The sequence below is a fragment of the Acipenser ruthenus genome, chromosome 5 (genome assembly GCF_902713425.1).
Source record: "Acipenser ruthenus chromosome 5, fAciRut3.2 maternal haplotype, whole genome shotgun sequence".
In the NCBI taxonomy this organism is placed as follows: Eukaryota; Metazoa; Chordata; class Actinopteri; order Acipenseriformes; family Acipenseridae; genus Acipenser; species Acipenser ruthenus.
Window position 1 is genome coordinate 59,941,836 of NC_081193.1, and position 23,152 is coordinate 59,964,987.

Consider the following 23,152-nt stretch of genomic DNA (forward strand, 5'->3'; position numbering starts at 1 on the left):
GTATTTGCAAGTGAGTATTCCTGAGCATTTGCTATAAACATTTAAATAAACGTATGTAAACAATAAGTATTAATGACTTTATGCACAATATTTTACATGAAATGCATATCGTTCACTACTGTTATGATTTTCATTACACAAGAGTAGATGTTAAAACTTCATGCTGATTTGAACTCGGCTCTCGCCAAGATAAGCACTAACTAAGATGTAGCTTTACAGTAAACTAATGTGATCCATCTGTGTCTCCATTCATTTGCGTTTCCTTCCATATGATGATGTAGATATCCTTCTGCCTGGTGTTGATGGCTGAAGTGTAATGCAGGCTCCAGGGATCAGCTTTTTTGCCTCCCTCGTGAATCAGCACACACAACGGCTGCGATGCAGGCTCCGGGGATCAACCACATTGCCTTCTCCCCAGTGCATCAGCATGACAACCGTCGGGATTGAGCTAAGTAGGATACATCTCTGGGGTCTTCAAGTGGGCACCGCCATCCTCTGTGTTTCGTCGACTAGCCCACGACACCTCAAGAGGGCTCGACGGTGATTCTGGCGTCCCAGCATCAACCCCCTCCGTCCCCCACTCAACTCAGCCCAGCTTACTTACCCGTACATCAGTGTTTCTTTCTTTCTATTGTGCTTGAGATCCCCAAACAGAATCTTTCCGTCAACCACAGCCAGTTGCTGCTCCTCTCTGCTGCTTCAGAGAAGTTCTTCACTGTGCGACTCAACTCTTGGCCACTGAATCCGACGTCTCTGAGAAACCGGGTTGTAGAGTGTGCCACAAATCCTCGACAACCCATCTCCACTGGGTAAACCCGGACTCTCCATCCTCGCTGTTGAGCATACCGCAGTTTCTTCCTCTCATACGCCTCATCTACAGCATCCTCCCATGGCACTATTAACTCTACCAGGTGAACAAGGCATGCTGATCCAGACCACAAGACAATATCTGGTCGAAGGTTAGTGCTGGCAATCTCTGGTGGAAAAATAAGGCGTTTACCAACATCTGCCAGCATTTTCCAGTCTCTAGCACCATCCAGTTGTCCTGGGTGAGGCTTGGTTTTAACACCTTTTCTTGGTGGTTGCTCTCCTAGGCGGAGGAATGTTGTCTTTTGTGTGTAATGTTTTGATGGAACTGGTGGCAACTTATTGGTGAAGTTACGCTTGTCTTCCAATGCTAAGGCAAAACATCGCAGCACCTGGTCATGGCGTCAAGTAAACCGTCTTTGGCTAAGAGCCACCTTACCTCCTGTCAAAATGTGCCTTAGTGTTGCAGGTGATGAACACAAAGGACATGAGGGATCCTCTCCTACCCAGAGGTTATATGTAACTGAAATACAAAGAGCAAATTACAACATGATTAATACCCTACAATTAATATACATCAGTGTATCTACATTCAGATTGGATGAACTGTAGCTAATATGAAATTTAGAAAACACTATTGTATATTGGTACTGTGAGGTATATTGAAGAACTAGTGACAATGGCCTCTATACTCAAAGCATTTTCTGCAAATTTTGTATTAGCATCATTTATTTTTAGAGCTGTAAATGTTGACATAAAATGCAAGTTATGAAGTATGATTTCCTCATACACAACATCTGTACATATTAAGTGCTGTGACTTCTTACATTTTATTCGTTTTAGAAAAAGTGTCAATAATAACAAATTTGTGTAAAATGCTTTGAGTAGAGAGACCAATGTTTCTGTAATTGATGCACTGTTAGGGTGTTTTACATATATATATATATATATATATATATATATATATATATATATATATATATATATATATATATATATATAATTACATTACAATGCAAAATGTAAGTTTTAAGTTTTGTTTTCTGGGGCACAAGCCTGGTGTAACCTGAGCTGTTGTAGTCAGATCAAGGCAGTACAAACTAGTTTATGCAGGGAATGCCGAGTGCTTGGCTAGATGAAAAACTGGTCCTGCAGCTTTTGGATTCTCCATTTCAGGCTGCAGAGTTGTCACAACTATCTTTTCAAACACACTTCTGATCATTTATAGTAGGGAAGTCAAGAGAAAATATAGATTTTTAGATATAGAAGTTTTATTTCCAGATATGTTTAAATTCGATGAAAACTGTTTGTAAGAGTCAGTTTGTTTTTTGTTTCATTTAAAAATCTATATTTTCTCTTGACTTCTCTACTGTCAACATAGATATACACATAAAATTATAATATAATGTCACATCAATGATAAAAGACCACTGTCCGCTGTAAATCCAGAGTAATTTATAGGGGAATATATATATATATATATATATATATATATATATATTAATTAACCACAGATGACAAATGAATACACATTTAATATATGAAAAGTGTATATATTTTTATGCAAAATTGTACAACTTAAACGACGTAACCAAATGAACAATAATTATAAAAATGAAAGTTAAATCATTGGTGTAACTTCAGATGTACTGCATGCTAAACTGAATATTTATGTTACTTTTAAGTGGAAAACAATATATCAATTTTTCCATTGTTTTCTGTAAATTAGCATTTTTGATTGCCCAATGTACCTAAGTCTATGACGATAGTTAGGATTACAAAGATAAAAGTTAGCAAACAAAGATAGTTGAAAAAGTGCGTAGGCCTAATTGGCATTTTTACCATTATGTAACAGAGATCTTTGTTATAACTAGCTGTAGTTGTAAGTAACCAGTGTTTACACCCAGTAGCAACGTCATCGTTATTTAATAAACATTAATTATAAGTATAAGTATTTGAAAATAAATCACACCAACAAATGTTTCTAATGTATATAGATATGTTAAAGTTACACACACACACACACACACACACACACACACACACACACACACACACACACACACACACACACACATTACTCATGGATAATTAAATACAAAGGCGAATTTAACAAGTTAAACATACCTTGTGTGTCCTCTTCTGTCAAAATTTCAATACAACTGTGCTTGCATCAACCATGCATGTGTTTCTCCTTATCAAATGTGACGCCTTTCTTTTTGCGTCACTGTAGAGGTTTAGTTAGAGGCGGAGTTATAAGGGTACCAGGCTTGGGTTGCCATGCTTGGGGTGTGAGGCGTGTGACGTCCGTCTTGCAAGTATACCCTTCTCAGTACTGTAGCGAAATAGGTTAACACAGGCAGGCGCATCACACAGGGTGAGGCAATCCACACACAGGCGGAGAGCGGGCGCGAACCCGAGACTTCTCGCTCTAAAGCATAACGCCGATACCGCTGTACAAAAGAGCCAGGCCAAGTGTACGTTGCACAAGGGAGGGGGGGGGGGATATGTAACAGGGCAAGGAGCCCTGTACATGGATTTTGTTTATTTTTAGAACAGGGTCTCCCCCTCCACCCCTGTGCAGTTTATTCTTTTGTTGTATTATTATTATTATCGTTATGATTTATTTATATATGACGGCGAAGCGCCGCAGGTTTTGTTATTGTTTTGTATTTAAATATGACGGCGAAGCGCTGTGTGTTTGTTACTGTTTTTATTTTAAAATGTGTTCTGGCAGAGGCGAGATTGGTGCCCGTCCTCTGCCAGGAATAATTAAACTTGTGCAGATTGTGGCCGAGGGGTAATAGAATAATTGCCAGCTAGTTAAACCCCTCGGCCACGGTATAAAAAGCCTGCAGCTCTCCATGTTCTAGGTGGGTGTATGAGGAGCGAGAGGAGTGAGAGAGAAAACAAAACGAAACTTATACAGGAACAGTGACAGCGACTGCCCAGCCTGACCTGTATGGTTTATTATTTTGTGTTCGTGATTTGTTTTATTTTGACCTTTTATTTTTGCTCTGTGAGCAAGTGTTTTGTGTTTAAACTTTTTATTTATTTTTGTTATTTAAATAAAACGGCGCCGCCACATCTTTTGTTTTAAACTGCAGTATTGATTCCACTTTAAACATAAAGTTTTAAGCTTTCTTACACCGAATGTGTAAAAAATATAAATACCTCTTATACACATTGAGATATATTAAGATATAAGTCGTCAAACTTAGGTATAATTGAAATGTGGGTGTGATCGTTTTGCACTGAAGTTGTTGTTTCTTGATTGTGTGGTTTTTCTCTTATGATTTGAATATTGGTTTGTGTACCAACACTTAGTTTTATTTGATTTGTTTTAGCCGCACATACTGGTTTTAAGTGTATTATTTGATTGTTTTATATTGAAGTTTGGTTTATTGCTGTGTGGTAATTTAACTGAAGGTCTAACTGCAATATATAGTAATTTGACTTGTTCTATGAGAACTGATTGGATCAAACATTTTTGTTGGTTGCTGTAACTGTTTTTCTACCATTGTCCACTTTGCCTGTAGTAAATTGTATACCCAGATCATTTTTATACTCCTTTTAAAGATATCATTTTTGATTATAGCTGTTTCTTGGTGCTTCGCTCTGTTCCCTAGCTACCATAACTATATAACATTCTACTTCTGGGGTTATTTATCCGGACCGTCCCGGTTAACCAAAGGTGGTTTCAATCCAGTTAGAGCACAAGCTAGCCAGGACAGGTTTTGTTACAGTATGTAGTGATCGATCTTGGGGAAAACAATATCTAAAGAACGGGATATGTACCAGTCATGACATTTCATATTGTTGGTCAACCTCTAAATAAACCAGAGAAATCAAGCACTTTGAATTTATATTACAGAATTTATTTATGTTTTAAAACAGCACATCTCACAGAAAAAAAAAAAAAACCCTGCAGGGTTTGAAGCTGCAGTATGAGAATTCAACGCTGATACAAACAAGCTTTAGCCCGCTGAACCGCAGGTCAGCTGTTGGAAATTCCCCCAGTTTTGATGCTTACATCCGTACTTGACGAGTTTGCACTGAGCAGGATCTGCTCGACAAAGTCTCCAGCTTCCGGTTTTAAAATCAGCAGTTATCAGGTTACATTGAGAAAAACGGCCTTACTCGATTTCACATGTTGCTATACATCAGAATAAACCAGGGAACTCAAGCACTTTGATATCCATATGTGGCAAAGTGCCCCGCCCCTGTGTGCATTTGTGTGTTCTGTGTATGTATGTATGCGTGCGTATGTTAATGTTGGTGTATAGATTGGTACACGGGATATAAACGGGTCTGTGTTTCACGTGTGTTTAAATTGTATATTTGTATTTAGGCACGGGATTGCACATCACGCACGTGCATTTAAAATATAATATGCGAGCACGGGGTTGCACAGAATTAATTCACGTGCTGGGATTCAAGTGAATAATTAATTAGTAATTGAATCCCAGCACAACAGTATATATAGATGCACATTTTCATTCAGTCGGGGTTGGTGTTCGGTGAGTGGAGAACGGGAGAGAGAGAAGGAGAAAGTAAAAGAAAGCAAAAGCGTAAAGATAAGTGTTTTCACTCACCGTGTGTGTTCGTCTGTCCTGCACCGTCTGTTTAGTGTTTAGTCGTTTTGTATGTCTGTTTATTTTGGCGCAAGTGCCGTGTCCTGTTTTGTGTACTGTTTAAAACCTTTTATTTGTTATTAAACGCTGAGTGCAGCCATTGCACTCAGCTCATCACAACCACCGTCTCTGTCTGTGTATTCCTGTCTGGTCTGACGCCACCCACTCCGGCCGTCTTTGTGACACGTGGTGTCATCGTGGGATAGCCGCGCCTCCAAGCGTCAGACCAGGAGGGGTCTGGATTAAAAAAAAAAAAAAAAAAAAAAAAAAAAAAGGTCAATGGCAGAAGACGCCGTCAAACTGCGGGACTGGTTCCTAGAAAATGCTGGGCTGGAGGCCCAGTCTCTGCCCATAGTCGTCCGGGCCCTGTGGATGATGGACAGTGAGAGATGGGAGGCATATCAGGAGGAACACACCCCAAACACCTTGGAGGAAGGTGTGGAGTTTGTCCTCAGCTACCTGGAGGCAACCATAAATGGAACAGCAGCCCAGGTAGCAGGACCACCAGCAGAGGAGTACCTGCTGTCCCCATCTCCACCAGCAGAGGGTGAGTACCTGCTGTCCCCATCTCCACCAGCAGAGGGTGAGTACCTGCTGTCCCCATCTCCACCAGCAGAGGGTGAATGCCTGCTGGTTTTGCCTCCACAGCCCAAATGGGAGGAGCCTGAGCATCCACAGCCCAAATGGGAGGAGCCCAAGCGGAAGGAGCCCGAATGTCCTACGCCTGAGTGGGAGGAGCCCGAACGTCCTACGCCTGAGTGGGAGGAGCCCGAACGTCCTACGCCTGAGTGGGAGGAGCCCGAACGTCCTACGCCTGAGTGGGAGGAGCCCGAACGTCCTACGCCTGAGTGGGAGGAGCCCGAACGTCCTACGCCTGAGTGGGAGGAGCCCGAACGTCCTACGCCTGAGTGGGAGGAGCCCGAACGTCCACAGCCCGAGTGGGAGGAGCCCGAACGTCCACAGCCCAACAGGGAGGAGTCGGGGCGTCCACAGCCCAACAGGGAGGAGTCGGGGCGTCCACAGCCCAACAGGGAGGAGTCGGGGCGTCCACAGCCCAACAGGGAGGAGTCGGGGCGTCCACAGCCCAACAGGGAGGAGTCGGGGCGTCCACAGCCCAAAAGGGAGGAGTCGGTGCGTCCACAGCCCAAAGGGAGGCAAGTCGGGGCTTCCACAGCCCTGGGACCCAAGCCACCAGCAGAGGGAAAATGCCTGCTGGTTCAGCCCCAAGAGCCAGAAGGGGAGGAGTTACAGGCTCAACCCCCTGAAAATTTTTTGGGGGGAGAAGGGCAGGATGCTGGTGTCCCCCAGCAGCCTCTCGCTATGCTGCTGAAGGCAGCACGGCGTGCACATGCCCAGCCGCCACAGCAGAGGGAGCCAGCACCGCCAGGAGCAGAGGAGCTGGAGCTGCCTCTGCCTCCACCACCTCCAGGAGCAGAGGAGCAGGAGCTGCCTCTGCCTCCACCACCTCCAGGAGCAGAGGAGCAGGAGCTGCCTCTGCCTCCGCCACCACCACCGCAAGGAGCAGAGGAGCAGGAACTGCCTCTGCCTCCGCCACCACCACCGCAAGGAGCAGAGGAGCAGGAGCTGCCTCTGCCTCCACCACCTCCAGGAGCAGAGGAGCAGGAGCTGCCTCTGCCTCCGCCACCACCACCGCAAGGAGCAGAGGAGCAGGAGCTGCCTCTGCCTCCGCCACCACCACCGCAAGGAGCAGAGGAGCTGGAGCTGCCTCTGCCTCCACCACCGCCAGGAGCAGAGGAGCTGGAGCTGCCTCTGCCTCCACCACCGCCAGGAGCAGAGGAGCTGGAGCTGCCTCTGCCTCCACCACCGCCCAGAGCAGAGGAGCAGGAGCTGCCTCTGCTGCCCGTACCTCCGCAGGGAGTACGGTGGCCGGAGCCCCAGAAAGGGGAGCTGCCGGCCACGAAGAAGGGGGAGGAGGTCTGGAGACCACTTTCCCCAGCAGCAGTTTCGCTGCAGGAGTTCTTGTGGCCGGAGCCCCACAGGAGGGAGCTGCCGGCTACGAAGAAGGGGGAGGTCGGGGGACCACCTGCCCCCGCAGCTTTTTCGCTGCAGGACGGGACCAACAGGCTGTCAGCCGTGCCACTACCGGCAGGGGTGCTGACAGCATGGCCAGACATGGGCCCACTGAAGCCTCCCTTCCCAGCCCGAGACTTTGTCCTGGACTGCTGGGTATTTAAGGGGGGAGGTGGCCGTTGAGGCCATGTGTGCTGCGCACAAGGGGGGGTATATGTGGCAAAGTGCCCCGCCCCTGTGTGCATTTGTGTGTTCTGTGTATGTATGTATGCGTGCGTATGTTAATGTTGGTGTATAGATTGGTACACGGGATATAAACGGGTCTGTGTTTCACGTGTGTTTAAATTATATATTTGTATTTAGGCACGGGATTGCACATCACGCACGTGCATTTAAAATATAATATGCGAGCACGGGGTTGCACAGAATTAATTCACGTGCTGGGATTCAAGTGAATAATTAATTAGTAATTGAATCCCAGCACAACAGTATATATAGATGCACATTTTCATTCAGTCGGGGTTGGTGTTCGGTGAGTGGAGAACGGGAGAGAGAGAAGGAGAAAGTAAAAGAAAGCAAAAGCGTAAAGATAAGTGTTTTCACTCACCGTGTGTGTTCGTCTGTCCTGCACCGTCTGTTTAGTGTTTAGTCGTTTTGTATGTCTGTTTATTTTGGCGCAAGTGCCGTGTCCTGTTTTGTGTACTGTTTAAAACCTTTTATTTGTTATTAAACGCTGAGTGCAGCCATTGCACTCAGCTCATCACAACCACCGTCTCTGTCTGTGTATTCCTGTCTGGTCTGACGCCACCCACTCCGGCCGTCTTTGTGACACCATACCAGTTAAATTAAGCTATTTATTTATGTTTTGAAACAGCACATATTATGGAGGATATTCCCTGCCAAAACTAGAAATAAATAAATGAATGAATAAGTAAAATATCGAAATAAATAAATTTCCAGATTTATTTATTTTTATATATTTCACAATTTGCTTTTTACATTTTGATGTGACGCTCGCTATTTCTTTTTCGATGTGGTCTCCATATTTCTTTTTCAATGTGCCACAACTGCTACTGTCAATCACAGCCAGTGGGCGGTATCAATGACTCCACTATTATTATTATTATTATTTATTTCTTAGCAGACACTCTTATCCAGGGCAAGTGGCAAAACAGGGACATAAATGTTGGATATTTCAGTCAACTCAATAAAACATAAAACTTTGAGAAACCTTGTCAGATTGACATCAATTGTGTTGCATGGCATTGCCGGAGGAGGGGGTGGAACAATCTCTGCCAGCCAATGGAGTCATTGATACCACCCACTGGCTGTGATTGACAGTAGCAGTTGTGGCACATTGAAAAATAAATATGGAGACCACATCGAAAAAGAAATAGCGAGCGTCACATCAAAATGTAAAAAGCAAAGTGGAAATTGTGAAATAAATACATGAATAAAGATCTAAATAAATAAATCTCTAAATAAATAAATGTCTATATTTATTTATTTATTCATTCATTTATCTATTTATTCATTCATTCATTCATTTATTTATTTATTTCTAATTTTGGCAGGGAATATCATCCATACTATTAGTCATGCAATATGACACTAGTGAGCCATGACTTCGTGCCTGCATTTGGCAATTTGTCAGTGGTGTAATGGTTAGGGCACTTCACTACATACTGGAGGGTCATAGGTTCAATACCAGGTGGGGGACACACTGCTCCAGAAATAAACATTGGTAATTGTATGTCAAAAAAAAAAAAAAAGCAGCCCTGTTAACGCATATGAACATTTTAAAAGTGTTACAACTCAAACAGATCTAAGAGTATCTAAAATAAAAGCCACAAGGTGTTTAATTCCTAAACACATTTAGAATCATAAATTCAGTAACGTGTTTGAAAAGTGTGACAAATAGCCTACGTGTTTATACACCTGATTTATAGGCTATGTCTTAGTGATAATATATATATTTCAATTCATCATATAGCCCCAAAGGAATCGGTATAGCATTTGGCTCAGAGAAACATATTCTTGAAAACACCTATCATGCCTGCTACCATGTTTTGTTGGATTTGTTATGAAAACAACATTGTTTCTCACACCACGTTGTGGGAAAGTTTCAAGAAAGTGGACGCTTCTATGATTTCTTCACTGCAAGCTGGATATTACACATTTCTTCGTTGGATTGATGAAGTAAATGTATGAATTGTATTGGCACTGGAGATTTGGTTAAAGACTTCAGGGATTTTCTGCATTCTATACTTATATGTACATTTTGAACCATTCATAACATTTTACTTTTGTCAAGTTACCAAAATATACATATTGTTTTTACCACTGATGGATGTACATTGGCAACCAAAATAATAAAATCTTTACACTTTCAACACAGTTAAAAAGTCCTTTTATATTCCACGATCTTACGTTAAAATCTATTTACCATACACATTCTCAAATATCTTTCCCTCGCTTTATTCATTATTTGAAGTAAAAAAGAAGTGATATCTATAACAAAAACAGTGTGTGTCTGTGTGTCTCAGAGTGTGTGTGTCTCAGTGTGTGTGTCTCAGTCACTGCAAGTCATACAAAGAGCATTTCAAGTGGAGCGAAGAGATCAAAAAAAGGTGCCAAGTTAGAATCAAGAATTGTGTGAATGTTGGGCCCCAGCACCTTTCCAATTGTGCCTATTTGCTTGATGCTTGACAAGGTTGCCCCAATTGCTTCTCCTAACTTGGGCTTTTGTGTTTGATATCACCCCTTTAAACGGCTGTTGTGTTTTTCTAACTTGTTTTTTACATTGACAATGTTTTTGTTATAGATATATCCAATACAAACCAAAACATTCAACTTGGTAGGAAGTCAGACAGAACCACCCTTATAATAGTTTACCATAGTAAAAGCATAATAAAGCATAGTGAAAGCATGGTAAAGCATAGCAGAGCAATGTAAAGAGCAGTGAGGTATGGTAAAGTGTATTAATGAACATGGTAAACCAGGGTAAATGATGGTTAATACATGGTTTTACCATGGAAAAAGCATGGGAAAAAGTGCAAAAAATAAACATGGTAAACTTGTATAAGGGCATGATTAAATCAAAACACTAGGGACATCAGTGAACTACTTTAATTCATGATATAATATTTTTTGAGTGGTTAAACACTGCAGGTCCATTTGGAGTGAGATACAGCACAGGAAGTTATTTCATACCAGGAAGCAGCAGGATTTACTTCTATACTGCTTCCTTTGAATTAATGACATATTTCAAGTTGAAGTATAAAGTACATGCAAAGAACCACTATAATATTCATAGTGCTAATAAGAAGTAAAAGGTCAATTTTAAAACCTTGGTTAGAACTCCATTTAATACCACTGTTCCTTAACGGGATATGATGTCTACATAATATTTTCTTCCTTCTATTTTAGGTCCAGCTCAAAAGATGCCAGCCACTGCAAGTGCCATAGACTTTTTTCAGCTCTTTGTCCCTGATAATGCAATACAGAATATGGTAACTCAAACAAACATGTATGCAAAGAAGTTCCAGGAGAGATTTGGGAGTGATGAAGGATGGTGCAATGTCACACTGTCTGAGATGAAAGCCTTCTTGGGTTATGTTACCTCAACAAGTATTCACCGCTGTGAGTCTGTCCTCAGCATCTGGAGCAGTGGATTTTATAGCAACAAGAGCATTGCGCTAATCATGACCCAGTCCAGGTTCGAGAAGATCCTCAAATACTTCCATATCGTAGCTTTCCGATCCAGCCAGACCAGCAATGGGCTTTATAAGATTCAGCCTTTTTTGGATTCACTGCAGCAATCATTAGAGTGTTCTTTTAGGCCTTCACAAACCCAGGTAAATCTATGTGTCTGTTCTTGTCAACTTATTAGCAATGTATATCAGTTAAGTATCACACTTGCATTTCACATGCTGAAAATGTATCTCTTATAGTCTGTTTATAACCCTTGGTCTTACCCTGTTCTGTGGTGGTATTGCGTCGAACACACTATTTGTTTTATTGACCACTCCTAAGTGGGCTATACAGACATGGTTAAACTGGGCAGTTTGTTTTATGTGAAGTGACAGCATGTAAAAAGTGAAACTGGATTCCCAAACGCACCTTATCCTTTTTATTTTGTTTGCAACTGAATCCATTCTGTCCTAGTAAGAACTGAATTTACTGTTTTAGACCCACAATAAAATGTGCAGTTTCCGTCTGTACCATTCAGTTGGTAGTAGCAGTAAATGACACATTTCGGGGATGACTCAGTGGACATCCTCCGATCCCACGACCAAGCCAGCTTCCTTTTTCACCAAGGAACTTGAGAGCAGATGTCAGCGAGTTACCGACCTCTGGAGGACAAAGGTCAGCCCTGCAGGTGTCTGCTCTGAGCTTACTGGGCGCCTGGCCAGCAGGGTTCACTGCAGAGTGATGAGGAGAAACAGTCCCGGTTGGTTTTACCTTCATAACCCACGGGAGCACCAAAGCCAATGCGAGATTCCAATCAGAGTCTTCAGCGAAGACTGGCCTACTTCACACAGCCAGGACGCGAACCTGCGCTGTATGACTCACCCTGCGCACCACACGGCTGCGCTTCTACCAGGTGAGCCACTCGGGGACCCCTCTGTACTCACATTTGACACCTATTTGAAGTGTGTCCATGCTGACCAAGGATTGCTAAGGATAAAAACTCCCTTTCATAACCCTTTGAGCACACCTCAATCCCAACACCCCCTGCTTTTTACTTCTGGCCCTTTCTCAAGTAAAGACTTCTAATAGCACTGACTTAGGAGCCACTTGGATATGAGATATTCATGCTCTATTGTGATGCTAAACCCCCAAAGCAGCAGTGCTTTCCAGCTATTTTTATATACCAGTAAAATCAGTACAGTGACCTGCTCTTACCAATACATAGCATTTTCATAATTCAGTTATTCATGAATTTGGTTAATTCACTGTATACTCTATAGTTATACTATATCTGCGGTTATTATATCACAATAATAATGTGTGTGCAATTCAAAATGTGAGTCAAAATAACAAGGGAGCGCTATACTGATTTTAAGTATATATTTTTTTTAAATATAAGAGGCACCACAAATGTTCAGTCCCTTTGGTTAACAGGTAAAGTGTTACAAACCCCCCTGCAGGGTTACAAGAAACACATTACTTTACCTTTTCTGTATCCCATGTTGTCTGTAATGCAGCAATTTTTTCCATCATGTTCCCAATAGTTTTGATATTTTTTTATTTGCACATCATAGGTAAATAAACTTACCTAGAATTTTATTTGGGAACGTTCACCAGAGTTAGATTTTGGGAAATAGATTTTTCTTCTAAACATCACAGTGTATTCAGTTCATTCTCCCTCCTGCAATCATGCTGGCACTCAGATTGAAATGAGCGGTGCATTGTAGGAACAGAAACCCAGCACTGTTGCAGGAGGGGGTGTGATCTGGATACACTGTGGTCCTTAGACATTTTTTTTTCTCCTGGTGAAATGTTGAGAAATGTATTCCCCAGTTGATTTATGCGTGTGATTTGAAGTGTGATTAAGAAATTAAAAGGAGCCGGCAATATGTTTAAAAATATATCACTGCAAACATGGGACAGAGCAAAGGTGACAAAATCCAGGATGTTCTGCAACTCTTAAACTCATCATTAGCAAGTCCATTATTGCTTTGCTGTTGATTTCTTTTGGCTGTCCAGACTTTTCTCATTGACTCAGTTTCCACTCCCTATCACTTTATGTGACTCCAGTTTCCTACGGTAACAAAGAACATGGGATGTAAAGCTCTGGTGGGGGGCATGTAACACAGGAAGTAAATGCATAGTATTGTCCAGAACTCGTCCTTCAGCTGAGTGAAAAAAATTATCAAAAGCAAAACAATATGGGACTGTGAGAATGTTGTAATGCTAATATGAGGAAAGAAAATGTTGTCTTAATTATTACACCTTATGCTAAGGTTTGTTTGCACACTCACTTGGAGAACCACTTTTTACAACTATTCATGAGTTTAAGCAAAAAGGCAGTAATGATGAGAATGTTGAGACGCGATAACAATCTCCCAGGGGATTGTAAAGCATGAGGTGTGGCAAAGTGTTTTTAATGAAACATTTAAGTTCACAATTTTTTACATCAAGGCCCATTTTGTTTTTCAGTTGTTTTACTGAAAAACTTTAAACCTTGATGTAGCAGGACAGCGTCACGGCCCAGGCTGTTATCGGCAGGAAGGAGATTCAGAGGCTGGAAAGCTGCAGTTAAAGTGCTGGTGCACACGTTTATTAACACCGTACAAAAACACAATAAACCATAAACCAAGCAGAGGGGCCCAAAATAAAAGGTTTCAACAAACACAAGTCAAACACCAAAACTCTTTACCCTCAGGCTGGGCATTCACCTTCACTGAAGGTTCTCTCTCCTAAAGCATAGGACACACATGAGCGGCGCGGCATTCCTGTGTCAGTGGATAATACAAAAACCCAGGCTTTCTTAGATTCAGGGTGTAGTCAGTCCCTGATACAAGAGAGCTTAATCTCACTGGGGCATAAGCAAATAACAGGACAGGTGCAAATCAAATGTATTCATGGGGATGTGCGCACTTATCCCAAAATGTATGTGAATTTGAAAATTGGCCAGCAGGTGACGCGAGTGCAATTGGGTTTGTGTCCTCGATTGCCAGTGCCTGTAGTTCTGGGACACAACTGCGAGCAGTTTAAAGATTGGTTGGCTGCTGTGATGGCCCCATCCTCCCTATTGGCTAAGAAAGAGTAAGTAATTGGGGAGATATTCCCCTTTCGTGACCTGGCCTGCTATTGCCATAGATTTAGACCCCGTAAAACAAAACGGGATTGCCGGGCCGCTAAGAATGAGGGCTGGCAATGGAGGGAGTGGTAAAGAGTCTGGGGGGGAGGCCGCGGAGCCAGGCTCGGCTGCCTCCATTCAGGACCGACCTGATCCCAAGCTGTAAGCCATGGGAGCTGATTTTTTAGCTCATTCCCGTGACTTCTGACTCGAGCAAGGGCGTGACGACGTGCTGGGCAGGCTCTTTGATCAAGCAGCTGTGGTTAATGGTCGGATGGTCGAGCCCAGACGCGCCGCCACGTACCCTCACTTTGAAATTAATCGAGACCTTTTGTACCGTGTTGAAAAATTACCCCAGACAGGGGAAGTGCGTCACCAGTTGGTCATTCCTCAGCCATTTAAGGAGGATTTGTTTTTAGCTTGCTCACGCTGTTCCCCTGTCTGGTCATTTGGGAAGGTACAAGACCAAAGCAAGGCTCGTGACATGGTTCTGTTGGCTGGGGCTGGATGGTGACGTCAGGCGTTTTTTGCGAAAGCTGTAGGGAATGTCAGAAAGCTAGCCCTAGAGCCGTCCCACAAGCTCAGCTGGTGCCATTGCCCCTAGTGGAAGCTATGTTTGAGCGTATTGGAGTAGATATAGTGGGACCGCTAGAAAGGAGTGTGGCAGGATACACACACCTATTGGTCATTTTGGATTATGCTACACGTTAACCAGAGGCCATTCCCCTCCGATCTGCGTCTGCTAAGTCTGTTGCCAACAAGCTCGTGAAGGTTTTCTCCCGGGTGGGGATCCCCAAGGAGATGCTGACCGACCAAGGCACCATGTAAACGTTTGGGGATTAAGACCATTAGGACCTCGGTCTTTCACCCCCAGACCAATGGTCTTGTAGAGCGTTTTAATAAGACCCTCAAAAACATGTTGCACAGATTCATTGACAGTGACGTGCGCTGCTGGGACCAGCTGATTCCTCCCCTTCTCTTTGCTATCGGAGAAGTACCTCAGGCTTCTACAGGGTTTTCACCATTCGAGCTGCTGTATGGGCGGAGACCCCGGGGTGTGCTCGATCTGGTCAGAGAGATGTGGGAGGAGCAGCAGGACAATTCGACCAATACTGTCCGGTATGTGTTGGACCTGCGCAAACGTCTTGAGTCTGTGGGAAAATGGGCGCATGACAATTTGCAGCAGGCTCAGCACAGACAGGAGACCCAATATAACAGGGGGGCCCTGTTATGCACATTTTAGCCGGGGGATGAAGTGTTTCTATTATTACCCAGCTCTGAGTCTAAACTTCTGGCGAAGTGGCAAGGACCTTATGAGGTTACACGCCAGATTGGGATGGTGGATTATGAGATCTGCCAGCCGGAGCGACGGAGAGAAAAGCACATTCATCATGTAAACCTCTTGAAGCCCTGGTTGCAACAGGAGGCGCAAGCAGATGATGTCACAGACCTGGGACCTGATCTTTCTGTGTTGAGGAAAAAGGGGTCGGTACAGATTGCAGATAATCTGACACCAACACAGAAATGTCAGGCTCGGGCGCTGGTGGCGGAGTTTGCTGATGTGTTTTCTCCCGTCCCGGGGCAGACTCGAGTAGCCCACCATCACATTGAAGTTGAGCCGGGGGAGCCAGTTCACAAGAGGCCGTACCGCATACCTGAGCGCAAAAGGCAGGTAATAAAGGCGGAGATTGACGAGATGCTCAGATTGGGTTTAATAGAGGGGTCCCAAAGTGATTGGAACAGTCTGATTGTTTTAGTGGATAAACCGGGTGGGTCAACTCAATTTTGCATTGACTTTAGGCGTGAGAAAAACTATAGTACCATCGAGAAGGAGTGTCTCACAGTAAAATGGGCAGTCGAGTCACTCCGGTACTACCTCCTGGGGCGACACTTCACCCTGGTTACAGATCATGCCCCCTTAGCATGGCTTCACCGGATGAAGGATAACAACACCAGAATCACACGTCGTACTTGGCCTTGCAGCCCTATGCCTTCAGGGTAGTTCACCGAGCAGGGAAACTGCATCAAAACGCAGTTTTTTTCTGTCGGGAAGGCATGGGGGGTGTAGGATTTTCGAATGGACCAGTGGTGCTATTCTGAGGTGGATATGTAACGGGGGGAGGTCTGTGCTGACTGTCCGGCGCATGCGTGGTTCTGCAGGAAGAGGACGGCAGCCTCGTAAGATCCGCTTGTCAGTCATGGCGATGACACAGAGAGGTGGGGAAGAGGGTGTGTTGGCTTTCCCTCTCTCTGTGGCTGAGAGGCGGGCCTTGGGGGATTGCTCGGCCCATAAGTACTGCGCTTGGTTATGCATTCGGGTAGCCAGAGAGGGGATACCCAGTGACGCTGGCAGAAGGCGCCAATGTAAACAAAAACCAGGCAAGCACGACTGAGGGAGACAGCCTGCCTTAAAATAAACCAAGAAATAAAATAAATAATTACGTACCCGAGGGGACATGTGTAATTATACGGGGAACTCTGGCAACCCCAGTGTATAGAAAATAGTTGAGCGTAGGTCGGAGACCTTTACTAACTGGCTTAGCAGCAGTGGGGGCACTGCATAAGCAGCACTTTTGTAGTTTTATTACTGTGTTTTATTTTCCCTTTTTTGTTTCGCCTTTGGTTTTCATTATTATTTTTGAGCACCTGTGAGTGCGCCTGCCAGTACCTGTATTGGTATTACTGTGGACCTGACTACCTTTGTTGGTATTCAGGCCACAGACAACAGCGCCCTCTGTGGGCTAAAGAAAATAAAGCCAAAAGAAAATAATAAAACTGGGCACCAGTGCGGTGTTGCAAATAAAACTTCTGTCTCCCGTGTGTGTCAGTGAATTGCCCACCGCCCTTCCACAGGAACTGAACATAATGTTAGATCCTGATAAAAATGTCTGGAGATGGACATGGTCATTCACTTTGGGTTCAAGCAGTAAAAGTTCAAGAATGATATACATTTTTGGGTTGTTGTACAGTGCTGGGAGGTGGTGGGCGGTCTTTATTTTTTTATTGCCGCTTCACAACGTTGATGTGTGTCCACCAAGCAAAGCGGTATTGCTGCACGCCGCCCTGCTTCTCTCCTCGCAAGCGGAGCCGCGCTGCTCATGTGTGCCAAGGCTTAACACTCCCCTCCCAAACAAGGGCTCTGGCTCCCTTTATATACCACGTGGCTGGGGCTTGATTGACCATCAGTTATTCAATCAAGACCCAGCCACATTCCACACGTGTACTTTGGCAGGGATGGAATTAACCCCATCCCTTCCAAACTTACATTCAAAATAGTCAACCTTTATTTACAGAGGTATACAAACATGCACTATTTACACCTTCAGGGCTTTTGCCCTGGAACACTTTACTTAAAATTCCCAAAGTGTATAGTCTGCAATGTATTTGTTTCAAAAGGATAAAATACTAGAAAGAAACAAGTTGGCTGGTGTTTATTTATTGTTCTCAGTAATTTCTTGGTAGTTACATTCCAAACCATTACATTTTTGTATTCCTTTCCTCAAAAGTGCATTTGCCCATAGTCTCTTAAGCACACTTTAGTTGTTACTTTCTCGTTTTTATGACATTATTTTTTTCAAAAATACTCAAATTACAGGCTAAAATGGTACACAAGCACACATTTTGTTCTAACATGGTTCTTACCATGCATGTAACCATAAACCAGAAAAGATAAAGACCCAATTACGTGTGCCCAGCATTTCAAATCTTTAGCTTTGTGGGTATTCTCTCCATATATGAAGTTGAGACATTTTCAATGATATACCTCCTCAGGAAAAAAAAAATGTTGAATCTGTTCTTTATATTGTACTCTAGGTGCTGCATGAACCATTGATTGATGAGGATCCTGTTTTTATTACCACATGTACAGAACGTGAATTACGAAAAAGGAAAAAGCGAAAATTCAGTCTTTGGGTGAGGCAGTGCACTGCTACAGGTTTTATTTGCCAGGTAAGTGGACAGACCTGGCCCTTTTCCCTTCAGTAGATGTCATACTTTCCATTGTGGAAATGAAAAGGTTACAGAATGTTCTGTAGTGAATAACAAATGCATTGCTAGTACTGAACATCACCACTTTTGATATTTTTATTCACACGTTCTGGTTCATGGAATAAACCAGATACATATGACAAATTACTTGACAGTGTTTGTGAATCTACGCAGACTGCTAAATTCTCCTTTTGGCAACTGTAATCTAATTACTGCTTTACTTCTTTTCCATTTCACTCCAGTGTCAAAGCAGGTTACTGGCTAAAAGTATTTCAGTCAATAGGGGAAGCAGATCAATGGTTGTTGACAAGGAAGAAGGTGAAATGACCCAGGAGGTGCCATCTAAAAGCTTGACAGAGATGTCTTTAACCTTGTGTAGTACCAGATATCCGTGTATTGACAGCCAAACAAAAGGAAACTTGATCCAAAGTGTTATATCACTAGAGTGTAAAGGCACTGTGGCTGATCTAGCCTATATTGCAAATATATGTGGCAGGCAACTCAAACTAAAGAGCAGCCCCTGAGATGAAAGCACCTGAACACAGACAGCAATGTATTTACTGAAATAGGAAGAATGCTGCAAACATCGCAAATTGATACTGGGACAGTTAAAAATAAAAAAAAGGAAAATTAAATTGAAGCGACTTGCTCTTTATCCATTAAAAATAGTTAATCAATTACTGGAGGTATGTCTTGGGTTCTCACAGGTTTGGGCTTTGATTTGGCATTGGAATAAATTAACAAGTGCATAACAGGCATAACATTAGCAGATTAACAGGTTTGACTCAGGGATGCTATCCAATCACACACACTCAATAAGAGTTCTTTCATGCAAACTGCATCATTCAGTTTGACCAAACCACTAGTCATCTCTTTTTTAGTTTTTTGCTTTTTGCTGTAGGGTATTTTTTAAAATTGGTTGTGCTTTGGATCCTCCTTTCCATGCAATATTTAAGCTTGATTATACTTCGTCGGTTACCTCATAATCAAAATAAATGCATATTGCCCTTAACAATTACCAGAAGACAGAGCAATCCACATGAGGAGCTTTTCCATCTGTCTCCTTATTTAATCGCAGCTTTTAGCAGGTAACCTGTGGGCTTGGATAAAATCAAAACCCTTTTTATGGTCCATTGGAGATGAATGCATATATAGCTTCTGCCTAAGTTTAAACCTTTAGTGTTAAGGTGCAGTTATTTGAATGCCTTAAGCTTTCTCTAATTCATTCCTCCTTCTGCTGGAAAACAAATGATTATTAATGATTTTGATATGCACGTTTCCCCATCAATAGAAATATGTAGTACTTTATTTTTCATTTCCGGACACTATTTTAGACTAATTTTAGGTACATAATAAAATAAAGTTTTGGATTTTATACAGGCTCTTGTTTTCATTTATTTATTTATTTTTTTAATTTAGTAGTTTCCAATTGATTTTACCCCGTTTTTCTCCCAATTTGAAATGTCCAATTGTATTTTGGGCTGAGCTCACCACTACCACCCGTGCACTGACTTGGGAGCGGCAAAGACCGCTTCTTTTCACTCTGAAAGTCCGCCACGCAGACAACCCAGAGCTACAGCGTCAGAGGACAATGCAGCTCTGGGCAGCTTACAGACAAGCCCGCAGGCGCCCAGCCAGTCTACAGGGGTCGCTGGTGCACGGTGAGCCGAGGACACCCTGGCCGACCTGAGCCCTCTCCCCCCAGGGCGGCGCTCGGCCAATTGTGCGCCACCCCCTGGGAGCTCCCATCCACAGTTGGCAGTGGAATAGCCTGGACTTGAAACCGGTGACCTCCAGGCTATAGGACGCATCCTGCACTCCACGCGGAGCGCCTTTACCAGATGCGCCACTCGGGAAACCCCTTGTTTTCATTTCTACTAATAATATTAATATCTAAGAATAATATTAATAATTAACTTTGGCAAAAGCTCAAGGATAGCCTATTCTTATCTTACTTTATGAGCAGGTATGAAGACAAAGCAGCATTTAGGATGTTAACCCTCATAGCATAATATATGAGTTGGTTCAGATTATATTGGAACCTTTTGGCTTTTACCTGATAAACCACCTCCAACTTACTTTTGATATTTAGTTCCCGCTATAAAAAAATAAATAATAAATAAATAAAAAAATCACTTATAACAAAAGAAATTTGATTTTACAGTGCCAGTTAACCAGGCTACTGTGACTCGGATAATGTTGTGGCATTAAATGTAAAATGAGAGTGTCTCAGAAATAAATTAGATAATTTCTGTCAGCCAGACAGCCATTGCTACAAATAGAAACCATCTGGGCACTTACACTGTACACTTCATAAAGATAAATGTAGTGAAACTGTTATTCTATTTAAATCCACTCCCGAGTTGAAATGCCAAGTTGCTATTAAGGAAATAAGCAGAGATAATAAACATATTTTACACAACTAGGAAGTGTGTGCCAAATTATAATTAAAAATAACATTTAAGAAAGAATTATTATTATTATTATTATTTATTTCTTAGCTGACGCCCTTATCCAGGGCGATTTACAATTGTTACAAGATATCACCTTATTTTTTTTACATACAATTACCCATTTATACAGTTGGGTTTTTACTGGAGCAATGTAAGTAAAGTACCTTGCTCAAGGGTACAGCAGCAGTGTCCCCACTGGGGATTGAACCCACAACCTTGCGGTCAAGAGTCCAGAGCCCTAACCACCACTCCACACTGCTGCCCCAATACAATTACTGTAAATAGTAAATGTAAAATGTCATTAAATGAATGTTGGTGTGCGAAATGGATTTTATATTAGCCTCAATTTAAACCAGATTAACAAAACCCATTATTAGCATTTTATGAATCATAATAACTAACTTCAGCCTTCCAACTCTCAAGAGCAATAAATACTGTTTTCCTCGATGAATTCACCTTACGTACAAGTGAACAGTACCAGCTGCGTTGGAGTGACATAGTTCCTGTTTATTTTCCTCCCAAGTACTTCCTGCTCTCAGAGCTGCATCCTGTTGTCTGTATCTACGTGCTCCCGATTGATAAATTTAACTCTCCCACGAAACGTAAGACACATATTTTTCAGACTGGGATCCATATATTACAAAAAATATCTGGTTCAGTGTGTATAACCACTGGTAATACCATCTCTAAGTTCTGGGGACAGGAACCTCTCCAGCTTTGCTCTTGAGGTTCCAATGTGCCCAGAACCTCTCGATGGTGTTACTCCCTGGTAATACACACTGAACCAGACATTATTCTATTTATTTTACAATTGTGCTAGAGACAGTATTTGGCACCTAGAGTGAAGGTGTTTACTGCCGGTGGATCGCATTTCATGCATCATTTTCTGTGGTTCGTAAGAGCTTTAAATTAATATGTAATGAGCTCTTAAGCAGTGTAATCTGCCAAACAAAATGATTCTGGTTCAAATGTGTTAGCAATGCTATATAAACATAATCGAAACCTGTTCCAAAACAGCTGGAAAAAATCTGTCAAAATCCAAATACAAACAAGACCAGCTGTAAAGGCAAAAAGCTAATTGTGTCATTCACAGAGTATTATCAGAACCACTTATGACAACATAAAACAAACAAACATTATATATATATATATATATATATATATATATATATATATATAAATTGTGGTGTAGTGGCTGTATTTATTATTATTATTATTATTTATTTCTTAGCAGACGCCCTTATCCAGGGCGACTTACAATTGTTACAAGATATCACATTATACATTATTTCACATATCACATTATTTTTACATACAATTATCCATTTAAACAGTTGGGTTTTTACTGGAGCAATCTGGGTAAAGTACCTTGCTCAAGGGTACAACAGCAGTGTCCCCCACTGGGGATTGAACCCACAACCCTCTTGTCAAGAGTCCAGAGCCCTAACCACTACTCCACACTGCAAATATTTTTATTGTTAATCTGGAATAAAGTGCTTGGAGACTGCCAGTTGTTTTCCAACACAATACATGACTTTTTATTATTTACAGTGGGGAAAACAAAATAAACAATAACACCAAAAATTTTAACAAAAACCTAACTCCACCTGGAGCACTAACTAAACACAGGATCCCTAACTCAAGCTGGAACGGCTTAGTCCATTTATCCAACAACAAAACAGGGATGTTACACAAAGTAACAAGCGGTGGTACTTTTTATGCTCCGACTCGCACAGAGTGGGCTGTAGGATCTTACATTCACACGAGGTGGTTTAACAAAGAGATGGTAAACTTGTACTTGATTCTTATGATAACTCACAATGGTTTCCACAATAACACATGCTTCTGCTCTCCACTCCTATACACCCTCATCATCCGAGGTACAAACAAAGAACTTGTTAAATGGGGATTCTTAATTGAATAATCCCTATTCAGTTGACTCCCATTACACACACCTGTAACAATTAAAAACGAGTTTACAAAATGGAGCCAACATGTAAAAAATTGCAGTTTTCCTGATTTAGTCAATTTTTAAGGACTTTCATGAAACACTGCTATTTTTATTCTTAGGCTGACACACTTTCAACCACATCTCCCCTTATTATATGTATATATTATCGACCGATGCCAAAATCGGGCAGTTGCTGAAATGCCTGGGCAGTTCACAAAGTTCCCAGCCACCCGGACGAAGAAAGATTTTTAACAGATTCAGTATAATACAAATAGAGAGTGAATTACCCTTGTTGCCTTTAAGCTCAAAAGCGCACCACCACCCGTTGCAATGTTTATTTAAATAACTTAAATACTTTCTGACAACACGATAACAACGGAACTAAACAAAATATCAATGCACAGTTATTTTCATCATGGGTTATATATAGAGGTTAGAGTCAGCGTGGGGTGGAGAAACGAGTCCAGAATAAAAAGCAACA

The 23,152-nt window shown here is 42.3% G+C and overlaps 1 protein-coding gene across 1 annotated transcript in view; it reads left to right on the plus strand.

The window, feature by feature from the left end:
- The window catches only part of LOC117402709 (piggyBac transposable element-derived protein 5-like), a 64,247-nt gene that overhangs the window by 24,581 nt on the left and 16,514 nt on the right, over window positions 1-23,152 (plus strand). Inside the window, exons 2-3 of the mRNA XM_034004101.3 lie at window positions 10,902-11,329; window positions 18,094-18,228. Of these exons, the coding sequence (XP_033859992.3) occupies window positions 10,902-11,329; window positions 18,094-18,228 (563 nt within the window). The remainder of the gene's footprint in view (window positions 1-10,901; window positions 11,330-18,093; window positions 18,229-23,152) is intronic.